The 19,746-nt window shown below is 48.7% G+C and overlaps 1 protein-coding gene across 2 annotated transcripts in view; it reads left to right on the plus strand.

The window, feature by feature from the left end:
* DPH7 (diphthamide biosynthesis 7) overlaps positions 1–19,746 on the plus strand; it is a 118,338-nt gene that overhangs the window by 68,063 nt on the left and 30,529 nt on the right. For both annotated transcript variants that reach the window (XM_085610500.1, XM_085610508.1), the window contains exon 6: positions 5,033–5,199. In XM_085610500.1, coding sequence (XP_085466626.1) covers positions 5,033–5,199 — 167 coding nt within the window. The remainder of the gene's footprint in view (positions 1–5,032; positions 5,200–19,746) is intronic.

Below are 19,746 nucleotides of genomic sequence, written 5' to 3' on the forward strand. Positions count from 1 at the left end.
GAGGGTTCTCCTTGGATCAACTAAAGCTAGCTCCTTAGTCATTTTAGCTAAAAACCTCGATGCCCTGGGTTTTGTTAGGAGCCTTATTCAAACGGGATGTGTCCAAGCCAACATCCTGGAGGATATTGAAGTCTCCCCCTATCAGAACCAAACCAGAGGAAGCCCGGAGTGCTTCATACAACATGTTCAATGCTGTTATATCATCTTGTATTGGGCTATAAAAGCTAGCTAAACAGAACCGCTGCGTTCCTACTACCATCTTGAGGATAATCCATCTAGCGTTCGGATCTCTTAAAAACTCAAGAACTTCGCCTTTAAGAGTCAAAGCTAATAAGAATGCCACACCTTTGATAGCTGCTCCCGCTGAGGCATAAAAAGCTTGTGATATCCCTTTCGGCAATCTAGGTAGCTTGCATTGGGTCTTGAGATGCGTCTCTTCTAAGAGAATAATTTGGACTTGGGCTGCTAGTAACCAATCTATGGTAGATATAAATTTAACCTGGTTGCTGGCGCCATTGATATTGCATAATGCTATCTTAATGGTGTTCAATCCCATCGATTATATGAATTACATGGGCCTTGATTATTGTGCGAAGGCATATACGTGGTGGCTTGATAGGCTGAAGGACAGTTCCTACAATATATATTCTACCTGCTGTTTCACCCCTACCCCCCTCATGCCCTCCTTCCCACTCTCCTCCCATACCCACCCTCCAACTCCTGGGGCCCTACCCATCCTTGGCCTCCCCTATGGAGCTGAGCACCCTCCCTACCTAATCCCCTGTGCCCTCCAAAACCTAGCCGATTGCTTTGTCATGGCACTCTGAGCCCTCCACCGAGCCTTCCACCAAGAAGAACATGCCCTGGATATATTGTGATAGCTATTGAAGGCAAGGCAACTTTGCTTCGAGTTACTATTTTTGGGTAGGGACCTTGTCCATCTCCAAGCCCTACCCCCTAATGATCATCAATACAAAGTTAATTTATAATTGGCGCTTACTTTACTTAATGGCTGTTGTTTCTTGGCACTGTGGCTGGCGGATTTTGTTTGATCAAATATCAGAACTTTCTATCTTAATCGACAGAATGGAAAATCTGAAAGCGCCTCTGATAAAGTATCTTGGGTTTTGACTGTTGCGCAATACCCGCTGGGGGCCACACGACGTTTAATATCATCAATAAGAGCAATAAACACTTTGCTGCGACGAGCCGCTACAACGGACATGTGCAAAAATATTCTAAACATGAAGTGATCGGACGTAGTGAATGATTTCTGCCTTATAGCGCATGATAGAATTCGCTCTTTGACACGAAAGGCCCAAAGGTTCGCTAGAATTGTTCTAGGATATTTGGCATTTGCCGAGCGACTTGCCCGGTGTGCACGTGTGATGGTTAAGTCCTCCCCTTCTGATTCTTTCTCTGTAAGGACATGTTTGAATATCAAATCGGAGACTAGTGATGTGACTGTTTGACATGCCTCCTGAGCCTCCGGGATTCCAACAAATATTAAGTTTGTTCGTCTGGACTTGTTCTCTGCATCATCCAGCTTAAGTTGTAGTTCTTCTAATTCCGATTGGACTTTTGTGTTGATTTCCAGTTGATTTTATTTGAATCCTCGAGGGCAGCAACCTTCTGCTTCACATGAGTCATCCAGGAGGTAAGTTGCAGCAAGGAATCTGAGATGTGGCTCAAACGTTCGTTGATTATTTTGCTGGCATCTTCCTGAGCTAGTTTCTCCTTCCGTAATTCGATCAAAATAAGATTGTGTTTTTCGAGAGAGGGCAGCTGAGGGGTCGCTGATGTCGATTGCCCTTCTTGAGAGCACACAGAGAGATTTGATTCTTCATCTGATTGTAAAGGACTTTCATCAGCTGAGGGTACAAGCTTAATCTTGACTTGGGTATCTTCCCTCTGTACTCCTCCTTGCAGATTGCGATTATAAACGAGCTGCGTTGTTTTAAGTCCAACCTTAGAGAAGAGACGGTACGGGTTTTTTACCCCATTCGATGTATTTCAATTAGCGTCAACTTTGGCAGCTTCATTTGCCTCTGTAGTTGCTGCTTTCTCTTGGTTACTGCTAGAGGTACTGGACTTATCGGCCATATTGATGACAGGCTTATGTTACATATACCCTTTGATGCTTGTGAGTGATCCTACCTGTCGGGGCTTGGAATTGATTCACTAGAGAAGTTTAGAGGCATAAGAGTAGATTGCAAGAGTTCCTCAGTGATCAGAACTATGCAGGGGGAGTTGCACCTCTCTAAGCCCTGAGCCAGTGATCTCCATTTCTTAATGGCGTTAGTGCTCTTTGCTGCAGAGGTTTTCATTGACGTATCCAGTGCATCTCTTGAAATACATTTCATTGATGCTCTCCGTAGTGATTATTGTTCGAAGGTTTTGCCCCTACGGTATATTATTGTGCTATAGTGCGGGAATTTTTCAAGTGGAGGCTGCAAGCCGCATCTGTGCTACACAGACTGCTTCTGCGACCTCCCCCTGTTACTATTCGGCCCAGAAAGACACAGAGTGTCTCCCTAGGGGGCACAAGAAAGCACTTTTTGAGTGTTCTTGGGGGTTGTCTTGTAAGGGTCTTCGCTGGTTTTGTTGTCGTTTGAAATAAAGCTGGATGCTAAAGCTGTTGATACTAATGAAATGTCTGTTGCCTGTTTTGCGTTCTTGCCACTGACTCCAGTCAACCTCCCCCCACACCCCACATTCGAGGAAGAACACCTCAACCCTAGAGGCCCAGAGATCTTGCTAGCACAGGACAACATAAAAAGGTCACTAACCGGCTAGCTCCTTCCCAGGCCAAGCATCCGTACTCTGTAATCTAATGGGGTGATCTGATCACCGAGCATCTGCTGAGGTATTTTTTTCTCTCTCAGGTGCACCACCTCGTAATCCTATAAATTTTCCCCTACAGCTGCTGGCTGCCTACTACAGGCCGTTGCCACAGTTGCTCGCAGACTTCGCTGTCTCTCATTGCCATAGCGAGTAAGCCGCTCTTCGGTGCAGCTGAAAATTGTTTTTACTGCCCTTAATGTGTGCAGGGAACGGAGCACACGATCTGCGGAGCACGTGGCACAGCGGAACACAGCTACCAGCTCCTCGTTGGTATAGACTGGCTGCTGTTTGGAGAGCTCTGGTTCAGGCACTCCTTACTGCAGCCGGAAAATGTGCTTAGGCTGCCCCTAGTGAGAACGGGAGGAAGGGAGAGCACGCGGAGTACAGAGTATTGCCCTGGAATTTCTGCTGTCTGCTGGCTGTTAGTTGCTGGCTGTCATTGCAGTCTCTCCAGCTCTAAGGCTGTGGCTCAAACTCAGCTGAGGAGCACGGCTGTTGGCTCCTCATTTCTATGGTTGGAAGCTGCTCTCCGGTCAGCCGCTGTTCAGTGCAGCAGTAAGTGTTTTTTAGCCCCCTTGAGGCAAACAGGGAACGGAGCACACAGTATGAGTGGGGCTGGATGCCACTACCCGCCGCGCGACAATCCAGTGCGTCCTTCACCTGGAAGTGGACTCGGCCATGGAGCATGACGGGAGCTCCAACACAGCTTCTTCTTCCGCAAACCTCAACAGATATTACACTATATTCTGCCCGTAACAAGGTCAGGACTGAGTTACGCTTCCGTCAGAGTTCATCTGGCAGCCATTTCATGTTTCAAAAGAACATGGAGACAACCGGTCAGCCCTAACATTAGCTTGAAGAGTCAGCAAGCGTTGGGCATTTACAATCTAAGAACCATTCATCCAGTTCAGAGATGATAGTCATGTGTAGGACAAATCTGCATTTTATACCAACAGTGCAATCTGACTTTCATTGAACCGAAGCAGTGATTTTGAAAACCTATTCATCAAACCTGAATACTGCAGCAGAAAGAGCACTTCATAGTTTAGATGTTAAAAGATGGTTGAAGTTTTACATTGACACAGCTGATAATTTAGGAAGCCTAAGCAATTGCTTGGGGCATATGGTCACCCATGAAAAGGACAATTGTTGTCTAAACAAAGTATAGGTTGCTGATGTCTTCAGCCATAGTGTTTTGCCATAGAGAAGTAGGTTATCCTCTCCAAATGAAAGTGATCGCTCATTCCATTCGAGGTCTACATCTTCAACTCACTTTGCTGACGTGTCCATATGCAGGGCAGCAAAATGAAAAAAAAGACACACTTGTGTAGCTTCAAGGTCTAGATTTGACCATACAAAGGGATGCAGCAGTAGGACACGCGGTTCTACAGTATATATTTCAGTACGGTAAGCTTGTTTAGCCTCCAACTGCTAATTGATACTCCGTTTGTAATTACTTTTTGGTATTCTGATTCAAGCATGTGAATTCATGAAAGATCCAGTATTGGATAAGAAAAAAGTTACTTACCTGTAACAGAAGTTCTCCAGATTTTGAATCTTCTATAGATTCATTTACAACTCACCTTCCTCTCCAACTCGGCCACACCTGTATACAAGAAATTACTTTAGTACTTGTGCTTCGAAATCTGAACTATGGTGGTGTGGGTGAGGAGTGATGTAGGCTGTGCATTTCTCTGGTTGAGTTTTGGATCTTTTATAATGACTTGAATAGGCTACTGTTGTGATTACGTTAAAGTCTTTATCTCTATGTCTACCATGGGACTCTTAGCTTGACGACAGGGATGATTCAAGCATCTGAATCTATAAAAGATATAATACTTGAGAACTTCAGTAACGGGTAAGTAATAGTTTTCTTCTAGTCCCTTTTGTCAGTTGTTTGAGCTTTTTGGCTACAGCAAAAGGATATTTTCTGGGACCAACGGTGCATATCATTAGCCAAGTCACAGTGTGACAGTAGTCAGGCAGTAACTCAAAAATGCACACTCTGCAGCTTCAAACTGTATTAGTGTTTATTGTCTGAACTCAATGTCTATATCCCATACCCTACAAAACATAATGCATTTAAATTTTAAAAGCTATTCAAATGTGTAATGAATGGTCTTCACATTTTATTTTATTTTTAACTCGCTCCTTTCAAGTCTGAAGAGGTTATTTCTGTCCACTGTAGCTGTCATCCCCTGAAGCTAATCTGCAGTGATTCCAAGGGTCAGCTGAGCTTGCTGTCTGTCGATGAGGGAGCCCCAACCATGGACATCCTCTCACAATGGAAAGGGCATGAGTATGAAGCATGGATTGCAGCTTTTGACTACTGGAACACAGAAATCGTATATTCTGGTCTGCAACCTATAACGTTTTCTAACATAATGTCTGAGGAGGTGGAAGAGCAGGCTGTTTGTGTGATTGCCGATCTTGAAATGTTTGCAGCTTATGCTGGCCATTTGATGTTAATGCTTTTTTCCATGCTGAGGCTTTCCATGGTCAGCCCAAAGCAAATGAGCAAATGGAGAAGTGTAGTGATAATTTATTGCCATTGTATTGCATACCTGTTTCACACATTGAACCAGTTCTGTGCACTATACCTATTCCAGCACCAAAAATACTGGTAAATGTTGCAGTTTTTTTTTTATGGGTGATGCTGGTGGCCAAAGTCCCCTTTCATTGAAGCAGCACAAGATACACTGTGTGACAAAGCATTAAAATTAACATAAGCCAACATATTTCCTCCCCACTACTAAACAGCTGTCATTGAAAACTCAAATAATTTCTGAGGTATCTGCCAGGTTAGCGAGTGTGGCCCAGTTCCACGAAGAATGTTATGGTACCATGTAAGGATGCATGCACTCCTAAAATTTTTCCAGCCTTTAATTTAAATGTCTTTAGAATGCAGCAGCTCGAATACATTTTAGATCTCTGTAAACACAATTGCATCTTTCCAGGTATTTTTCATCTTCTTTAAATTTCTGCCCTGCAAAGAGCTAGGTTTTAAAATCTCAGCACTAGTTTTGAGCTGTGTTCTCAGGAGATGCTCCAAATTAATTAACCCCTTCCATGCCCATGACGGAACGGTTCCGTCATGAGCATCGGTTGCGCTGTGCTCATGACGGAACCGTTCCGTCATGGCCCCGCCCGCGCTCGAACCCTTCAGCACCGCGGGGGAATTCCCGCCGCGCTGAAGGGGTTAAAAAGAAAATTTCTTCACAGTTTTCATGACCTCAAATCTTTAGTATGCTGAATTTCTGTAGAAGGTGCTAAAAAGTTTATTGGACTATTTTCAGCTCACCCGCTGGTTTTATTTTTTACATCATTTTTTCTCCTGAGCCCACACTTCCTAATGGTTGGTTGCATTATTTTGTAATCTTGTGTTCGAGGCATATGAGCGGCAGATTACACACTGTGCATAGATCGCCATCTGGTGTTGGGCCCGGATGTTTGCAGTTGTTTTTCCTCTTGGAAAGTCTTTGGAAGTCACGAGGTCTGTGATTCCTCCTTTAGATCGTATTGCGCATGGGCTTCGGCTCCATCCTCAGATTGTTTTTTCCACCATCGGGCTCGGATGTGATCTTCGCGCTCCGGATCCGAACAGTTTCCAGTTCTTCAATCGACGTGCAATCCTCCCCCCATTTTCGTGGTATTGTTTGCGATCGCGATCTCCACACTCATCGATCCAGATCTTCGATTCCGGTCGTCGACGACAGCCTTGGGGCCTACCCAAGCTCCGGGCCTGGCTAATGGAAAGGACTCCATTCAAAAAGTGCCCTCGATGTGGGTCCAAATTCCCCCACACCAATCTCCACGATTTATGCAACCTTTGCCTCTCCCCTGAACACGAGGCTCGAGACTGTCCGGCGTGTAAATCCTTCCGGTCCAAGAAAACCATTCGAGACCGAAGGGCAAGAAGAACCATGGCACCCTCATCGACAGCGATCCCAGACGACATCTACGGAGAAGGCGTCGACGCTCCAGAAGGACAGCATACCGAAGAAGGCCTCGTCAGCGCCTCCGAGGCCGATCACTCAGATGTCGAGGACATCACTCCAGCACAGAGGGTCGTGAGTACCAACATCCCCCCCCCCCCCCCCCCCCCCCCCCCCCCCCAACCCTCGACAGCATCGAAAAAGGCTTCGGTCACGCCTTCGGCCTCGGGCCTAGGCACGATCAAGGACACTGCTTCCCACACCACGACTTCGGACCAGTAAAGAAGCCTATCAAGCCTTCAGGCGGCTCGGGCGCGAGCCAGCCCACCGTCGGTGCCGAGAAACACTCCTCCACACCGACGCCGAAAAAGAAGATGGCCTCCTCCTCGGCACTGAGCTCCACACCGAAGCACTCGGCGCCGAAAACCAGCACCGGCTCCTCGGTGCCGACACAGTCTTCGGAGCCGAGCAAAAAAAATAAAACCACCGACACCCACACCTCGAAGCCGAAAAGCATCTCGGAACCGAGTGACTAACCAGTCCTTCCAAAGCCGCATAGTTCAAAACACCGAACTGGTGCAGACGACAAAACAAAAAACCTACGGCCCGATGCCTTCGGCACCGACGGAGCAGGCACTCTGAAGAACTATTTAGGCCTGATCCATTCCAAAAAACACTGGTCAAGGACCCTAAGACTGGACATTTGATGTTCAGCATCAAAAAGAGACAGCTGGACAAGCCTGCCCCAGCTCCACCTCCAAAGAGGAAAGACTTTGCTACCTCCCCTTTGAGAATACCTTCACCACCTTCTCCACCCCCTCAACCTCCTCCTCCCCCACCACCCCATCATTCCCCCACACCCTCTCCGCATGATGATGAGGATGATGTATATGATGACACAGGGGACGAGCCCCATGACCACCCTACAGGGGACCCCACTCCTACAGGCTCCCCAGACCCATGGGACGACTATAACATTCCAGACATCCCTAACGTCCCACAGGATGATCTCTACCCTTCGAGACCATCCCCACCAGAAGACTCAGTGGGGTTCAACCAACTACTCCAAAGGGCTGCACATTACCACGGTGTGGATCTCCATACTGACCCCATGGAGGAAGACTTCCTCCTTGATACCTTCCATACAACACACAGGGCCACTTCCATTCTGCCTATGCTCAAAGGCGGTTCGAGGCATGTGGGCTGCTGAATTCATATCTGTGCATAGATCGCCACCTAGTGTTGGGTCCGGATGTTTGCACGTTGTTGTCCTGGGAGAGTCTTCGAAGTATCCTGAGATAGGTGACTCCTCCCCTGGACCACAGTGCGCATGGGCATCCTCTCCATCCTCAGATTGTTTTTTTCCGCCATTGGGTTCGGATGTCCTTATCTTAGCTCAAGTTAGGAAAAATTAGTTTAAGGCCAAAAGGCCTTTAGTTTTTGTCGGTACTGTTCCCGCTCGGTATCGACCGCTTTCTTGCTTAGTTTAGCAAACTTCTTCAAGTTTTTCGGATCCGTTTAATCCGATCATCGACCTCACATCGACGAAGGAATCGAGGACCCCATTCAAACGGTGTCCTGTTTGCCACGCCAAATATCCACATATCGACGTCCACCCGGTGTGCAACAAATGCCTCTCGCCGGATCACGACGAATCGAAATGTATGGCCTGTGCCCGATTCCGATCCAAGAAGACTCTCCGGAATCGACGGGCAGCGAGATTAGAAGCGCAGCAATCGGCACCGGCCCCGGCAAACATCTTCAGCACCGAGGATGAAGATGTTGAAAGCGTGGAAGACACGAACTACAGCCCCGCTTCCGATCACGATTCCCGATCGGAAGACGCCGATGAAGCGCTTTTTTACAGGGAAGAAGCCGACGATGAGGTAGGAGACTACGATGAGGCCTTTGGGGCCGAAGAAGATAGCTCTGGTGAAGAGCAGGGCCTACCCGTCGAAACGGAGGCTATCAAAGTGCGTCATTCTACGGCTCCGGTCGAGGGATCGCCTCCGGGCCTTACCCGAGATCAATCCCGCAGTTCTTCGGCCCCGCCTTCGGGCCCGGCCTCGAACATCCAGCAAGAGCCAATATTGCCGAAAAAGACTGGTTTCCCTTCAACGAAACCGAAACCAATCGTCGCACCGGTTCCACAGAAACCGAAAGTGAAACTAGCAGTGGTCGGCTCGAAGCCCTCGACGACCTCCACTCCTTCGACGCCAGCCCAAACCATCGGCTCCGAACGCACTAAAAGGGATTTCGGCGCCGAACTCGCTGCTGCGGATATCGGTACCGACCCGAAAAAGAAGGCCATCGGTACCTCAAAAGCGCCTCGGCCGCCGGCACCGAAGCAATCGGCCCCGACCACAAAAGTTAAAATGGCCGCTCCATCGGAGTCCACTTCGAAGGCAGCGACTAAGGTCAAGTCATCGACTCCGTCGACCGCTACTGCCTCTCCTCGAATCGATGACCCTGTGGCTCCGAAGCAGTCCTCTGCAGAACCACTCCGCACCAAAGAACCTTCGGCGTTTTAGGTGCGACAAGTTGCGGCGTCCTTGCAACGCATCAGAGAACAGGCAGCCCTCCAGTCCACATCGGGCCCTGACCCAAAAAAGGCTCCAACGGCACCTTCGGCACCAACCACCATTACTTTTGGTTTACCGCCGTCCACGGCGCCAAAGATGTTCGAGATCCGAACACGTGTCCGCCAGACAAGGTCCCCATCTGCTGGACACTCTCCTACTGGGCCTTCACCGTCCCAATTCATCGACGCCGACACCGGCAGACTCATGCTCCGAAAACGGAAGGGCACACCAGAGCAGGCCTTGGACTCTTACAGAATCCCTCTAAAACAGAAACTGCCAGCAGAATCGGAACCGGTTCTATACGAACGCCTGCATACCTCCTATCTGGATCCCCAGTCCTTTTCTCCAACGCCCTCCGACACGGACGCAATGGAGGACTACATGGGTGATGAGACCACCTACCCTAGGGATATAGATCCTGAGGAGCAGCAGGACCCAGATCAAGCTTGGGATGACCCTGCAGACCCGAGTGCCACAACAGATACCCAGGACATGCAGCTTTATGGTGCAAAAACATCTCCCACAGAGGACACTGCTGCCTTCAATGCCCTCATAGAACGTGCTGCAGCCAATCATGGTGTGCAACTCCACTCTGACACAGTTGAGGAAGACTTCTTGGTGGACACTTTCACCTCCTCTGAGAGGACGGTCAAGACTCTGCCCATGTTGAAAGGTGTTCTCAAGCCAGCAAAGGAAATTTTCAAGGAAACAACCAGGGCACGGGTGCTGAACCCCAGGATTGAGAAGAAATACAAACCTGCGCCCGGGGACCCTATGTACATTAGAGAGCAGTTACCTCTAGACTCCATGGTGGTGGCTAACGCTCGCAAACGAGCGCACTCACAAACGACGGGTGACGCTCCTCCCCCAGACAAAGAATCCAAGGTGCTGGAGACCTCGGGCAAGAGGATTGCAGCTCAAGCAGCAAACATTTGGCGCATTGCCAATACACAGGCCCTCCTAGCTCGCTACGATCGTTCACACTACGACACACTAGAGTCACTACTCCAACATCTGCCAGACGAGTACAAAGAGGCAGCGGAGCTCCTCATCAGAGAGGGACAACTCCTTACAAACGCGTTCATTAAGTGCGCACTAGATGCTGCCGACACAGCTGCGAGGGCAATAAACACCAGCGTCATGTTACGCCGACACGCTTGGCTAAGAATCTCCGGATTCAAACCTGAGATCCAAAACAACATCCTAAACCAGCCTGTCAACCCTGACTACTTATTCGGACCGGAAGTTGACACCACTTTAGAAAAGATAAAAAAGGACACTGACACTGCGAAGTCAATGGGGGCTCTACAAACTCAGACATTTCCTAGTGGCTCCTTTCGTCGCCCCGGAAATAGGGGAGCAGCTAGAGGACAGGGGTCACAGCAGACGTACAATAAAGGGGGCACACAGAGTACCTACGATAAAAACAACAGGGGTGGATATCGTGGCTCCAGCACCAAGGGCAGAGGACGCGGTTACGGCAACACCAGGTCCTCACCCAAGACCAAACAGTGACGCCCTCTCCCTTCCCCCCCCGACCACAACACCTGTCGGGGGAGACTCCAGCGGTTCCTGTCCACGTGGAATACCATCACCATGGACAGGTGGGTCAGGGATATTATCCAGCACGGTTACTGTCTCGAATTAACCTCCACTCCACCCACAATACCGCCAAAGCACCGTCCTATGTCCGCAGAGCACTTAGCATTATTGCAGCAGGAAGTGCTCAGTATGCTGCAAAAAGGTGCAATAGAGGTCGTGCCCGTCAACCAGCAGGGGACAGGAGTGTACTCTCTGTACTTCCTAATCCCAAAAAAGGACGGGTCGCTCAGACCTATACTAGACCTGAGACCCCTCAACCACTACATTCTCTCAGAGCATTTCCATATGCTCACCCTACAACAGGTTCTCCCGCTGCTCAGCCAGGGAGACTTCCTAGCCACACTAGACCTCAAAGATGCGTACTTCCACATACCCATACACCCGTCACACAGAAAATATCTCAGGTTCACTATTCAGGGACAGCACTACCAATTCAAAGTCCTCCCCTTCGGTGTGACAACAGCACCCAGAGTTTTCACCAAGTGCCTCGCTACAGTGGCTGCACATCTACGGAGACAACACATTCACGTCTACCCTTACCTGGACGACTGGCTTGTTCAGGCAAAGTCAGCCCAGCAATGTGCCAGCCACATGTCAATCACCATCCACCTCCTTCACAGTCTGGGATTCTCACTAAATTACCTAAGATCACATCTCCAACCCGCACACGTACAGCAGTACCTGGGTGCGACCATAGACACTCTGGCAGCCACAGCTCAGCCAAATTTAGTGAGGATCAACAGCATGCAAATGCTGATCTCAAAGTTCAAACCTCAACACTCCCTTCCTGCGCGAGTGTTCATGCAGTTGATAGGCATGATGGCCTCCTACATTTTCATAGTCCCACACGCGAGACTACATATGCGCCCGCTTCAGGAGTGCTTGGCACGTCAATGGAATCAGGCTCACGGGCAATTAAAAGACCTAGTGTTGGTGAGCGGTCGGGCATACAACTCTCTGCATTGGTGGAACCCACAAAACCTTTGCAAGGGCCGACCATTCCAAGAGCCTGTTCCACAAATAATACTAACGGCGGACGCGTCTCTCCAGGGATGGGGAGCTCATGTACTCAATTACACAGTGCAGGGGCTATGGACAATACAACAAAAGAAGATGCACATCAACCTTCTGGAACTGATGGCAATCTTCCTGGCAATGAAGGCATTCAAAGTACACTTGTGCAACAAAGTCGTGTTGATCCGGACGGACAACATGACTGCCATGTACTACATACAGAAGCAGGGAGGAACACACTCTCCACAGTTGTCTCATCTGGCTCAGAGCATGTGGAAGTGGGCCATTCAGAGGAACATATTCCTCATGGTGGAACACCCCCCCGGCAAGGACAACCAGATGGCGGATCTGCTCAGCAGACACAGCCACCAGATGCACGAGTGGGAGCTACATCCGTCAGTACTCCAACCGTACTTCCAACAGTGGGGTCATCCAGAGATAGACCTATTCGCCACAAACGAAAACGCAAAATGCCAAAGCTTTGCCGCCAGGTTCCCACATCCACAGTCGCAGGGCACTGCGATATGGATGAACTGGTCCGGCAGATTTGCGTACGCTTTTCCCCCAGCACCGCTAATACAGCTGGTGGCACGCAAACTGCGACAGCACTCACTGACACTCATCCTAGTTGCTCCCACATGGGCGCGCCAGCCATGGTACACCACCTTTCTAGAACTTTCCGTGGTGCCGCATCAAAGGCTGTGGATCAAACCTGCACTCTTAACGCAGAACCATGGCGAAATTCAGCACCCAGATCCGCAACAGCTGAACCTGGCAATCTGGCTCCTGAAGTCTTAGAGTTTGGCTACCTAAACCTCCCACCTGACTGTATGGAGATCATTAAGGAGGCCAGGAGACCCACTACCAGAGCCTGCTATGCAGCTAAATGGAAGAGGTTTGTCATTTATTGCAACAACAATAACATTAACCCGCTAGACGCATCCACTCAAAACATAATCTGTTACCTCTTACACCTATACCGATGCAATCTGGCATACACCTCAATACGTATCCATTTGACCGCAATAGCAGCCTATCTCCAGAACAGGCAGCACCTCTCTTTATTCCGAGTGCCTGCCATCAAAGCTTTCTTGGAGGGACTTAAACGAGTAATTCCCCCAAGACACCCACCAGCACCGGTGTGGAACCTCAACTTGGTCCTCACCCGACTGATGGGTCCACCCTTCGAACCTCTCCACTCATGTGAGATTCAATTCCTCACCTGGAAAGTAGCTTTCCTAGTGGCAATCACTTTGTTACGAAGAGTTAGTGAACTCCAGGCACTAACCATTCAAGAGCCATTCATACAAGTTCATACCAACAGGGTCGTACTACGTACTAACCCCAAATTCATGCCTAAAGTAATATCGCAGTTCCACATGAATCAAACTATTGAACTGCCCGTTTTCTTTCAGAACCCACAAAATGTCGCTGAAAGAATGCTCCATACACTAGATGTCAAAAGAGCCCTCATGTACTATATAGACCGAACTAAAGACTTTAGGAAGACAAAACAACTTTTCGTTGCCTTTTCTCCACAACACAAAGGCAACGCCATCTCCAAAGCAGGTATAGCCAGATGGATCGTTAAATGTATTCAAATTTGCTATCAAAAGGCTAAACGCACATTAACGATTCCCCCACGAGCCCACTCAACACGTAAGTTAGGGGCGTCCATGGCTTTCCTGGGAAACATTCCTATACAGGATATATGTAGAGCAGCCATATGGTCCACTATACATACATTTACCAAACACTATTGTGTAGATGTACACTCAAAATAGCAGGCAGCTGTAGGACAGGCTGTTCTCAAAACTCTTTTTCAGACCGCTGCAGCTGGCACTGGTGGCCGCCGCTAATAGGAGGTACTGCTATGTATTCTATGCACAGATATGAATTCAGCAGCCCACATGCCTCGAACTGAATATGCTACTTACCAGTATGCATCTGTTCTTGGCATGTAGGGCTGCTGACATTCATATCGCCCACCCTCCTCCCCGGCGCCTGTAGCAGCTGCAGCTCTCAGAATTACTGTATAGCATGGTCATCACTTTCTGTATATACTCCATCACTGCCACAATGGCGAAAAACAATCTAAGGATGGAGAGGATGCCCATGCGCACTGTGGTCCAGGGAAGGAGTCACCTATCTCAGGATACTTCGAAGACTCTTCCAGGACAACAACGTGCAAACATCCGGACCCAACACTAGGCGGCGATCTATGCACAGATATGAATGTCAGCAGCCCTACATGCCAAGAACAGATGCATACTGGTAAGTAGCATATTCATTATCAAACATGCGCCGGAGGTCTTTAAGGACCCGGTCAGAGCCAGGGTCATCAACCCTCGCACCGACAAAAAATATAAGGCCGCCCCTACAGATCCCACCTACATTAGAGGACCAGCACCACTAGATTCCCTAGTAGTGTCTACTGCAAGAAAGCGGGCAAACTCCCAGGCATCAGGCGAGGCACCACCACCTGACAAGAGTCCAAACTCTTGGACGCATCGGGCAAGCACACTGCCTCCCAGGCGGCCAACATATGGCGCATCGCCAACACACAAATGCTTCTGGCAAGATATGACAGGGCACATTATGATGAACTAGAAGCCATAATGCAACACCTCCCTGACAAATACAAAAATAGAGCCAATGAGCTAATCCAGGAGGGCAAAACCGTCACCTACACCTCCATCCGCTGTGCCCTAGATGTAGCTGACACCGCCTATAGGGCAATTAATACCAGCATCCTCCTCCGTCGCCATGCCTAGCTAAAGATTTCAGGTTTCAAACCAGAGGTGCAAGCTTCCATTCTGAACCACCCCTTTGACCAGGAACACTTGTTCGGCCCAAAAGTGAATGAGGCCCTAGAAAAAAATGAAAAAAGACACATACGGCTAAGTCTATGGGAGCCTTGCAATCACATCCTCCCAGGCGCTCCTTTCGCTGCTCTTCCTTTCGAAGCACATCCAGAGGCTACTCCTCCGACACCGCTTCCACTTCCTATAAAGCCCCTACCCAATCCACCTTTACAAGGGGTTACCAAAGAGGCGGCGACAGGGGCAACAATAACATAGGCAAGACAAACCCCTCCCGCTCTGCCTCCACCCCTACCCAATGACTTCCCTCCACTCCCTCCAGACCATCCCACTCTGGTCGGGGGCAGACTCCACAATTTCCTTCCGGTCTGGACTACCATCACCTCAGACAAATGGGTAATCCAAATAATTCGGTCAGGATACTGCCTCAAACTAACATCTACCCCCCCAAACATTCCACCCAAACAACGCCCAATGTCACGGGAACATTTAACACTACTAAAGCAGGAGGTAATCTCCCTCCTACAAAAGGGTGCAATAGAACTAGTGTCTACCAATCAACAAAATATGGGAGTTTACTCCCTATATTTTCTCATACCAAAAAGGGACGACACTCTAAGGCCCATCCTAGACCTCAGACCCCTAAATCAATTTATACACTCAGACCATTTCCACATGGTCACAGTCCAGCAGGTACTTCCACTGCTCTCCCAAAACGACTTCCTGGACACTTTAGACCTCAAAGACGCCTACTTCCACATTCCTATTCACAACGCTCACAGGAAGTTTCTCAGATTTGTAGTGGACGGCCAACACTATCAATTCAAAGTGCTCGCCTTCGGAGTCACCACAGCACCACGGGTGTTTACCAAGTGCCTAGCGGTAGTGGCAGCACACTTGCGACGACAACACATTCATGTCTTTCCATACCTAGACGACTGGCTCATAGAAGCCAGCTCACACAACCAATGTGTACAACACACCCACACCACTATCCAATTGCTTCACGACCTGGGCTTCACAATAAATCACATGAAGTCCCATCTGCAACCATCCCACGTAAAACTATACCTCGGTGCCACCATAGACACCGCAAAAGCGCTATCCTACCCCAGCCCGGCCAGGATAGCAAGCATTCATGCTCTCCGTGCCAAATTTCAGCCAGAACACTCTCTTCCAGCTCGAGTGTTCATGCAACTAATAGGAATGATGGCCTCTTGCATATTCATAGTACCCCACGCAAGACTCCAGATGTGTCCTCTCCAAGAGTGCTTAGCGCGCCAATGAAACCAGGCCCAGGGTCAATTGACAGATCTGGTGTTGGTACACGGTCGGGCCCATCGCTCTCTGCAGTGGTGGACCACCACAAACCTTTACAAAGGGCGACCGTTCCTGGACCCGGTTCCTCAGATAGTACTGACAGCAGACGCATCGCTCTAAGGCTGGGGAGCTCATCTACTACATCACACCATGCAGGGCAGGTGGACACCTCAACAACAGTTACTCCACATCAACTATCTGGAGTTACTAGCCATATTCTTAGCGCTAAAATCCTTTCAAACTCATGTCTCAGGCAAGGCCATCTTAGTCCGCACCGACAACATGACAGCCATGTACTATATACAGAAACAAGGAGGCACACACTCTCCGCAGCTCTCTCAGCTAGCACAGAGCATATGGAGATGGGCCATACCCCAAAAAAATCTTTCTCCTAGCCCAACATGTCCCAGGAGTCCAAAATACTATAGCAGATCTGCTGAGCAGACAAACTCAACAAATCCACGAGTGGGAACTCCATCCACAAGTTCTTCACCCGTACTTTCAAATGTGGGGGCATCAACAGATAGACCTCTTCTCCACCCACGAAAACACCAAATGCCCAAGCTTCGCCGCCAGATATCCACACCCATTGTCCAAAGGCAATGCGATATGGTTAAACTGGTCAGGCAGATTTGCGTACGCTTTTCCGCCTCTCCCACTCATTCCATGAGTGGTGCGCAAACTACAACAGCACTCCCTCACTCTCATACTAGTAGCTCCAACTTGGGCCAGACAACCGTGGTGCACCACACTGCTGGAACTATCTGTAGTACCGCACCAAAAGCTACACCTCTCTCCACGCCTCTTAACCCAGAACCATGGAGAGATCAGACACCCGGACCCAGCTCAGCTCAACCTTGCGATCTGGCTCCTGAAATCCTAGAATTCGGTTATCTAAATCTGCCCCCTGACTGCATGAACGTCATTAGAGAAGCTAGGCGACCCACCACTAGAGCTTGCTACGCAGCCAAGTGTAAACGTTTTGTGGTCTATTGTCACAACAATAACTTCAATCCCCTAGATGTGTCCATTCAACGCATCATAGGCTATTTACTACACCTACAAAGATGCAATCTAGCCTACACGTCTATTAGACTGCACCTTGCAGCCATAGCAGCTTATCTACAAAACAGGCAACATCTATCACTCTTTAGAGTACCTGCCATAAAAGCCTTCATGGAAGGCCTCAAAATAATAATTCCGCCCAGAGTGCCACCCTCACCTGTGTGGAACCTAAACATCGTTCTCACCAGACTAATAGGGCCTCCCTTTGAACCTCTACACAAATGTGAACTTCAGTTCCTAACATGAAAAAACCGCCTTTCTTGTAGTCACCACTTCCCTCAGAAGGGTCAGTGAGATACAAGCACTTACCATTCAAGAACCTTTTCTCTAAATGCACCATAACAACGTTGTTCTCCGTACTAACCCAAAATTCCTTCCTAAAGTCATTTCTCCTTTTCGCCTAAACCAATCTGTGAAACTACCAGTATTCTTCTCGCAACCACAGACCGTTGCAGAAAGAGCTCTCCACACATTAGATGTCAAACGAGCCTTACGTAAGAACAAACAACTGTTTGTCTCTTTCTCACCACCACACAAAGGCAACCCCATCTCCAAGTCGGGGATAGCTAGGTGGATTGTCAAATGCATTCAGATTTGCTACCACAAAGCAAAACGAACGCTATCTGTTCCCCCTAAAGCCCACTCTACACGTAAAATAGGGGCTTCCATGGCATTTTTAGGGAACATCCCGTTAGATGATATCTGCAGAGCAGTTACATGGTCAACACCGCACACTTTCACTAAACACTATTGTGTAGATGTGCAAACTAAGCAACAGGCTAATGTGGGCCAGGCTGTACTCAAGACATTGTTTCAAACCACTGCAACAGATACTGGTGGTCGCCGCTAAGGATGGGTACTGCTATATAATCTATGCACAGTGTGTAATCTGCAGCTCATATGCCTCGAACGGCAAATGCTACTTACCAGTATGCATCTGATCTTGGCATGTAGAGCTGCAGATCTACACACGCCCACGCGCCTCCCCGGCTACCTTTATCTGTTCCAGTTCATCTTATTTAGATACAACACACATGGGCATCTTCACTGTTATTACTACGCTCCATCTTTCCCTGCTGGCGAAAAACAATCTGAGGATGGAGCCGAAGCCCATGCGCAATACGATCCAAAGGAGGAGTCACAGACCTTGTGACTTCCAAAGACTTTCCAAGAGGAAAAACAACTGCAAACATCCGGGCCCAACACCAGATGGCGGTCTATGCACAGTGTGTAGATCTCCAGCTCTACATGTCAAGAACAGATGCATACTGGTAAGTAGCATTTGCCTTATATTGCACTTACTACACCTGACAAGTTGTTGAAGGCCTTTATGGCCAATTGCACATTGCAAAACCTAAGGGGATGATGGTCGGAGTGTTGGACATTGCAAGCACTCACCCCCAGTCACCTGTCCTGGTTTTTATCCATCATCATTCTTTAGCTCACTCCGCCACCCCAGTTCAGACATGGCCATGTGCAAATCAGTCTGACCCTGTGCCTCATGGGAACAGTCCAGCCCGAACTGCCAAGCCATGTCTTCCATGGACCGGAAACAAGCATCCTGGGACCGGTTTCTGGCTAATCAGCTAGGCTAGCTTGAATCAAGTGGCAAAGTGAGCAAGGGACCCACGTCTGGGCATACCCTGCCAACTTAGGGCGAACAAAGCAAAACCAAAGGGAGGCACAGGGTCAGACTGATTTGCATATGGCCATGTCTGAACTGGGGTGGCGGAGTGAGCTAAAGAATGGTGATGGATTAAACCCAGATCAGTTGACTGGGGGTGAGTGCTTGCAATGTTCAACACTCCGTCCATCATCCCCTTTGGGTTTGCTTTGTTCGCCCTAAGTTGGCAGGGTATGCCCAGACGTGGGTCCCTTGCTCACTTTGCCACTGGATTCAAGCTAGCCTGGCTGATGATGGCGATTAGCCAGAAACTGGTCCCAGGATGCTTGTTTCCGGTCCAGGGAAGACATGGCTTGGCAGTTCGGGCTAGACTGTTCCCATGAGGCACATGGTCAGACTAATTTGCATATGGCCATGTCTGAACTGGGGTGGCGGAATGAGCTAAAGAATGGTGATGGGTTCAACCCAGATCAGTTGACTGGGGGTGAGTGCTTGCAATGTTCAACACTCCGTCCATCATCCCCTTTGGTTTTGCTCAGTTGCACATTGCTCCATATAACCTAAGGTTAGTAAATCCAGCTGTTATTGTTTGTTGTTAGTTTTTGGGGTTCGTCTTGTGTTCTCAAACAACTCATTGTATACATTTACTCCATTTTGTTTTTGGTAAATTACATTATTAGGAGTCAGTGTTATCATTATTGCTGGCTATGTGAGTTAATGCAAGTGGTTGATGGGATGAACAGAGGTTAGAGGAGTTAGTTATTGTTAGGTTGGAGGGATAGAGTTTCAAGGAAGGAGAGGTTGTGATCTATGAAATGAGGTGTGACCAGTTTGCAGAAGTACAATAATAGATTAAGGCAGACAGGCACGTATTTTACAGACTATAATCGGAGTGATGAGTCATGCAGAGGATGCAAGTTAAGTTGAGGTTCATTTCA

The sequence above is a fragment of the Triturus cristatus genome, chromosome 1_2, assembly GCF_964204655.1.
Source record: "Triturus cristatus chromosome 1_2, aTriCri1.1, whole genome shotgun sequence".
In the NCBI taxonomy this organism is placed as follows: Eukaryota; Metazoa; Chordata; class Amphibia; order Caudata; family Salamandridae; genus Triturus; species Triturus cristatus.